The sequence below is a fragment of the Marmota flaviventris genome, chromosome 16 (genome assembly GCF_047511675.1).
Source record: "Marmota flaviventris isolate mMarFla1 chromosome 16, mMarFla1.hap1, whole genome shotgun sequence".
Lineage (NCBI taxonomy): Eukaryota > Metazoa > Chordata > Mammalia > Rodentia > Sciuridae > Marmota > Marmota flaviventris.
The window spans coordinates 5,495,006-5,502,836 of record NC_092513.1 but is presented as its reverse complement, the minus strand read 5'-3'; the positions used below and the strand labels follow the sequence as shown (position 1 = coordinate 5,502,836).

The 7,831-nt window shown below is 36.6% G+C and overlaps 1 protein-coding gene across 1 annotated transcript in view; it reads right to left on the bottom strand.

Moving 5' to 3' along the window:
* Positions 1-352: 352 nt before the first annotated feature.
* Neto1 (neuropilin and tolloid like 1) overlaps positions 353-7,831 on the bottom strand; it is a 101,274-nt gene continuing 93,795 nt past the window's right edge. Inside the window, exons 8-11 of the mRNA XM_027935336.2 lie at positions 6,671-6,784; positions 2,278-2,833; positions 1,240-1,314; positions 353-379 (exon numbers count right to left, since the gene is read on the bottom strand). Of these exons, the coding sequence (XP_027791137.1) occupies positions 1,254-1,314; positions 2,278-2,833; positions 6,671-6,784 (731 nt within the window). The 3' untranslated portion in view covers positions 353-379; positions 1,240-1,253. The remainder of the gene's footprint in view (positions 380-1,239; positions 1,315-2,277; positions 2,834-6,670; positions 6,785-7,831) is intronic.

Here is a 7,831-nt window from a genome sequence, read left to right as displayed (position 1 = left end):
TTCGTCCAAGGTTGTGTTTTCCACACATCACACAATGTACAATTACATAACAAAGACAGAACCAACACAGAAACAAAAGTGAAACTGACAATAAAAATAAAGTTGGGATCGTCTTAATCAGGATCTAATTTCTTCTTCAAGTTTCCAGTAAATCTCAAAATGTATTTAAAAACTAAGGAGCACTTGGTGGCCAGCAACCAAATTACGAAATGAACATATCATTGTGCAGCGGGGATGTCTTGCCGAAGAAATAACAAATGTCTGTAATTCTTAAGTTTGGATAAAGGCAGTGGAATGAATTTAGAAATAGGTCCACTTTTCACAATTCACTATAGAATTTTCTTTTCACAGTCCCCATGTTTGTATAAATAGTTCTTTTCTGAAAATAAAACACAGTTAAAACATTTTCTCCCAGTGAAAAATGCAAGCAAATACACCAATTTATCAAGGTAGTACAGAGCATGGAAATGCATTTATCTAATTCAGGAATGGTGGATAAACTGGAAGAGTCCTGAGGAGACTAGCTGTTTAACAAATTTAACTGGACATTGATAGAGACTCTTGCAAGTTTCAAAAATAGAGCCACTGTGATATCTGGTGACAAAACAGATGTGCACACAGACAACTTATAATAATGAAACCATTTACATTATCAAGGATTCAAGTTTTATCTTATAAAATTTGACATAGCATGCTGCATTTAATTTTGATGAGCTGAGCTACACATTCATGCAAAACTAAGAGTGCAAAAATGTCATGAGTACCTCCAAATACTTAGTGTTTTGGTTATGAATAGAATATTGTCAAGTTATATGAGTAATTACTAGTATTATATATTCACTCCAGTTTAAAAAAAATGACATTTTTTTATTTCATAAAACTTGAGTTTCTTCTGTTTTTTTTTTTTTTTTTTTCTTGAAAGAAAGTTCATTGCTTTTAGTATCTTTACTTTAAAATATGTAAAATTGTCAACATCCTTTTAAACAACATTTTAGGACAATGTTTACTGGTAAGAACACTAACGTTTATTTTAAAGTTAAATTGTCCAAGAATCATCCCTCCATCAGCACTGTTCCATGATCTCCATTATGTTTCTAATTATGAAATGCCATGAAACACACATCTCAAGAAATAATGAAAAAACAATCACATTCCTGAAAAACTACAAGACGATAGCAACGAAACAAAACAAAACAGAATACAACAAAGTGGGAAAAGGAACCAAGGGTTTTTGCTTACCTTGAATTTTCTTTTTAGACCCTAGTTGTGTTGTACTCAGAGTCATGTTTGCTTAGAGACCCAATGAGGCAGAACCTGGAAGGTTACGGCTGTTTCATTCAACAAAGCAATATCCGCACAAAAATAAACATACGCATTCAACTATTTACTGCAAAACATTTCGAAAGCTCATAAAACCATGGAAGTTCTTGTTTCACATCAGCGTGCAAAAACGTATTAAACCAACTAAAATATTTTATATTTTGAGAATGTATAACAAATGGAGACGGTGCGTAAATTCATAGAACAAACTAAATGCTAGGAAACATGCAGAACATGGCTTAAGAAGACTGGATGTGGGAATTTAAAATAATATTTCCTAATTTTAGGTTCTCTGTCTCCATAACTTTTGCTAATCTTAGGGCTGACAATAGAAGACAGATAATATGGTATATATTACTTGTATAGAAAGGACAATGATAAAATATTTTAACTAACTCTCGCTGCATATAAACATCAGTGTTTCGTCTTCTAGCATATCATGCTATTGTGAGCCATTTGTAATATAAGCATAATGAGATATATGCGAGGAAACTTTTTTCCATTTTCATACAAAAAGTAAAAATATTGCAAAATATATTATTTGTGCATTAAAATTATTCAACAAGATGAGTTAGCCATCTTGGTAAGGCAATTGTTTTCAAATATCATTTTATCTTAAAATATATAAATGTTGTCAGGGGGTAACATTCATGGCCATGTGGAAATGAATCAGCGATATAAAGCTGTTATTAATTTAATGTCAGAATTTTTGGAAAAATAAATATATGTATAGAAATGCTCTATCTTTGGTCTGTGCGAGATATTTTGCATGTGGCGGTTTCAACAGAGTGTGGGCAGCCCTGAGAAGGAAGAGGGGGAGATGCTGAGACCCTGGCTGAAGCCTTCACTCGGGCGGGGGTGGGGGGGGACTGAAATCTGGAGACAAACTGGCACAGCACACTCTGACAGGTAGAGTCCTCGGATTATAGCATCATCAAAAAATCAACAGATACTGACCGCTGGACGGCTTTGTCGTGTCTGGACAGCCTGTGGCTCGTGGTGGGCACCTCCTCAATCTCGTCGATGTCACAGGCGTCGGCATCTTGGGAGTAGTTGTGTTTCATGACGAGGATGTTCCTTCTGCTCACGGGAGGACCGAGGGGCTTGACCGGCTGGGCGGGCATGTCTGTCAGGATGGAAGCCTCTCTTGTGCTGAGGTTGCTGCGGCTGCCTTTCGTGCTGGACAGCTGGGATCCACAGTGATGGTCGTGAATGCATTTGGAAGATGACCTCCGCAGTTTATGGTAGTTCTCAAAGTCATCTGCCACGTCTGCAAAGTCGGCAGCCGTCCCTGTCCCTCTGAGGGTGCACAGCTCATAATGCGGAGGCTCAAACACCTCCTGGAAAGCAGTCTGCTCAAAGTCTGACTTCCTTGGGACGTATTTTTTACGGGGCTGTTTGATCTGTACAATGACAGAAATGATAATAAGGATGATCACAATGCAGGAAGTCACGCCAATCACAGTCCCGCTGGTGTTGGTGAGCTGGTCCAGCAGGCTGGCTTTCCTCTTTTCTGCAGGTAGGAGAGAGCGGAGACGACAGACAGACAACGAGAGACAACCCACCACACGTTAATGTCACGGTCAGAACATGTGCTGAAAACTTAGAAACGAGATAGGCTGAGCATCGAAATTTTGCAAGCTTAAAGCAGCAGAAGAAAATATTTTAAATTCGACAAAAGTTCTTACTTGTTAAAAGGCCCTATCTTCTAGCCTTACAGATGACTGTCCCATTGCCCAGCATCTCTGCTTTCAATAAACATCTGTGTGTACACGTATGTGCATGTATGTATGCATATTCATATATACATAATGCTGAAGAAATATGTACCAGGTCAAAATAGCATGACAATCAGGAATGAACTGGTGATTTTACAAATTAACTTCTTTCTTAGTTACGAGAAAGCTCAAAACTCCCATATGAGGAACATGAATGCATCCGTATCATTTTGTATTTATGTTTGACAGGGAAACTAAAGTTAAAACAACAGTAATATTGTGATACCAAAGGATAATCCATTTCAAATTCAGGACAGACATTTGGGGATGGTGGCATGAGGGCTTGCGAAGACTCTTTCCCAAATTAAATAGCCATGACTGACAAAAATAGAGGCGAAGAGACAACGGTTTAAACTCTGTTTAATGGAACTCTGTAAAATGTCCCGATGGTGTGTGGCGAATGCAGAGGCATTTCCTGGAACATATCTGCTAGATTTCTTTAGGGACAGTGAACTCCTGTGCATTTGAACCATGACCAGTTCTTTTGGCCCTCAAATCATCATCTCTAATCAGAGATGCTTCAGAGAGGAACCGAAGAGCCCTGTTCACACTGGAACACAGAGGAACAAAATCACAATATCTGAAGAAGTGGGGAAAAGAATGAGGAGAAATTAAGTGTCAGAAAAGCAGCCAATACTCAACCAGGCTGACGTGATGGGCGTACAGAGGGGAGGAGAGAGAAACCAGAAAACCATCCCACCAGAAAACCATCCGGAAATTCCAGAAACTCAACAAGAGATCTCATATCCAGGTTCAACACAGTCCAAGCAGGACAACGTAAGAGCACCACACCCAGACAATGTCAAAAGTGTTACCAAGGTCAGACTGAAACATAGAAATGAACAAGGGATCACAAAGCAGCCCAGGAGAACAGCCCCGAGAGGCCACGATCCGATTCACCAGTGGAAGCCAGCAGGCCATGTGGGGACATACATAAAGTCCTGCAGACCAACAGAGGGTCGCCACAGCTACACACCGCAGACCAAGACCAATTGCCAAGGCAAGTACTGTCAAAATGAAATGAAGAATACCAGGTAAACAAAAATGAAAAAGGAAGTCAACACTGAAGGAGCTGCCTTAAAAATATATGGAGAGAGGTTCTTTGAGTTGAAAATATGTGACCTGAGACAATAACAAATCCAAATGAAAGAATTAAACACAGCAACTTAAATAGGAAAATGAATACATCCAATGAAGGAAATTATGTAAATAATTATGGAAGTTCAGTTGCATATTTCACCCACATTCCTTACTTAAAATTGTAAAAAGGCAAGGTTATAGGGTATATAATGGTATTGCTGAGCTTATAACTTATGGAAATGTAATGTATTTGGTAATAATGATAAAAAAGGTTGGTAGGAACTAAACTGTTATGGGAGAAAGGAAATTATACCAGAGGACAATATAAATTTATGAAAACAAATGAGGAGTTCAGAAACATTCGATTAAAGGAGTTGTCTAACAAATTACATTAATCTATATCTGCTGTCCTTTCTTCTCCCAATATGAGATATAAAAATAACATAAATTAATGACTACTGCAATGAATTTAATATATATAGATGTAATATGGAGAAAATGTGAAAAATGGAAGAGAGAATAGAACTGTACAGGAGTAGTTTTTATATATCTCACTAGAATTTTCGTTATAAATCTTAAATATATCCTGAGAAATCAAGCTATATACTAAAAACCCTGAAGCCACCACTAAGAAAATAAATCAAGAATACCTCGAAAAACTACTTAAAATTAAAATGTTACTGTAGAGTATGTTAACTTACAAAGAAGAGAAAAATAAAGAAATTAAAGATAAAGAGACATATAGAGAACAAAAACTATAATGGTGAATATACATAAACTATATTAACAAAGATGAAATGGGAATAGATTAAATGACTAAAGAAAAAAGCAGAGACTGTTAGACTGGATTAAAAAAAATAAGATCCAACAATTTATTGCCTTCAGATTAAATGCTTTATAGGCAAAGACACAGTCTGAAATTAAAAGGGTAGAATTACAGTCCAAAGAAAGCTGGGGTGGTTACACCAATGTCAAAGTATATTTTTAAGACAAAAAAAAAGTTTCTTAACATTACATCATCATTTTATGTTGATAAAAGGGTAAATCCATCAAGGAGACAAAATACTTGTAAATTTTTACAGATCTTTCCACCAAGCTAAAAAATGCACGAATCAAAAGCTTTACAGAGTTGAAGCGAGAATCAGAGGATTCAAGAATGAAACTTAAAGAACTGAATACTCTCTCTTAATAATGGACCGGAGGCGAGAAAATCAAAAGGAAAACAAAAATCTTAAACACCTCTGAAATAGGCCTATTAGACATAGCAGTATCTCAGATTCACCCAATATCAACAAGACACATTCCTTTCAAGGGCATGTGGGACATTCTTTTAGGCTACATTGTAGGCTAAGCCCTAACAGCAGACCTGATCAATTAGAAATGATTGAAATGATAAGAAAGAAGTGCATTCTCCTATCACAAGAGAATGAACTGCAAACTTAAAGTAAGTTTTCCTCATCTGGAGAAAGGGGTTTGGTTTTCCCCCATGCTCACAGGTACACATTCTCTCGATGCTCTTGGCTCCAATGTTCTTTACAGGTATGGCCACAAGTCCACCTTGGGCAGAAGGCTGATGGTGACTACTACTCGTCTCCAGTGCTGCATTAGGACAGGTCCAACAATATTTAACTTCTCATTTGCTCCCAAGTGGTTCTTCCACAATTGTCACCAACAACCCCCATGGAAGCTCTTGATACCAGACCATTCTTTCTAATGGACCTGCCATTCTAAATGACTCAATCAAGCAATGGCTACTCAACACTTCTGCTTGAAGAAAGCCTTTTGATAGATAACATTGGACTTTTATAAACATAATAGAATTATTTGCCTGTTTATTTTTCTTTGATAATTGTTTAATATTGACCTTGAGTGAAAGAGTTTATATGGCACTTTGAACTTAATTAATCAATGCCACACAAACCAGCCAAGTAACTCTGTTTAAATGAAAAAAAAAAAAAAATCTGTGTGTATAGGCTAGAGAAGGGCTCAGGGACACTAGTTACTATTTTTATTGGAAAGAAAGAAAAACATATTGGTAGCAAAATAGAAGTGGAATTAGGTGGCTGAAAGCAATTGGAAGCATCAATGCCCCTGCAACATATTTTATCACTAGAAGATGAGCTCAAAGGGCAACAAAGACAAACTGGAGTAAATGAGAGGTGTCACCATGGATTTAAGGGGTACCCGTTACACTAGGGAAGAAATGTGCTGTGCTGTAGGCATCCATATCATTCCCATGGTTCTGCAGACTCTAACAAGATGTCTTTAATGGCCATTCCAGTATCAATTATCCTCCAGTGTACATGCAAAAATTAGGAAACCTCTGGATACAGTGCAAATCAAGGTAAAGAAAATTGCTTACAGATTGGTTATATAAAACAGATGAAGCTCATAGAAGCCACTATATGCTCAATTTTTAAGTCAAGTGCATACAAACTTCCTTCCCATTCCTTAGGAAGGGGACCTTGCATATTTCAAGAACTAATCATTACCTTTACAGTGATTTTCATCCCAAGGATACACACAGTTCTGGAGTCCGTTGCAGACCAATGTATTGTTAATACACATGTTACTATGGCAGAAGAATGTGTTGCCTTCACAAGGAGCTAAAAACAAAGAACAAGAAAAAGAAAGAGAGCTGTATCTTAGCTCAGTCATAAATCACTCACACTGCAAAATCTAAACACAAAAAGATTAGATTGATAATTTGCCAATAGATCAAGGCAAAAAGTCAGCCATGTGATATTCAGAAGTGTGGCTTTAGCATTCATTGTCTCTTGCATATTTTTTCTGGGGGGCTCAGATAATAAGATGGCATGAGACCTCTGCCATGAATCCTACCATCCACAGAGGGTTCTAGCTTGTTTTTAAGTCATACATTAATTGAGCAAAACCTGTATACTGACTACTGGCGTGAATTATTCTTTACAAAGAAATTCCACATGCATAAAGTTAGTTTTGCTGTATAAAACTACATAATTGCAACACTAAAATATTTTGAAAAATATGCATCAGATAATAATGAGAAAATATTCACAAATCAATCCCTGTGAAGTCACTTGGGCATATGAAAAAAAATACAAGTAAGTCATGGATACTCAGAATCAAGGGGAAATTAATCCTGAACATCAGAAACAATATATTAATTCAAATTTTATATACACACACAAAAAATAAAACTAGCCCATTATGCAAGTATTTTATACATTCTAGTGACAGACTACAATGACCATGATCTCCAAATTATTATGCATATTTAGGCACTGTGAAGTATAACTGAAACTCCATGAAAACTAGGTCCATAATTACATGGGACAGTCAATACAGCAAGGTAAAATGTTAGATATGATTTTAATGTTAAGAAAATGTTCCTTTTTATGGTTAGAAGAATGGCACGTTTAGAACAATTTCTATAGTAACACTGCACTGTAGATTAGAGTAGGTCCAGAGTTCTTTAAAACAAACTTGTTTTTACCTCTGTAATCACTGCATACCTCATGAGTTGTAATTTTTATGGTTTTAAATAGTTCTGTAATTATTATACATATAGACATCCTGGAAAAATGTATGGCCTACACAAAATGGGTAATTTGTGATGATTAGTTGGATGAGCAATAAAAGCCTATTGATCTATTTTGCTGTGATGGGATCAG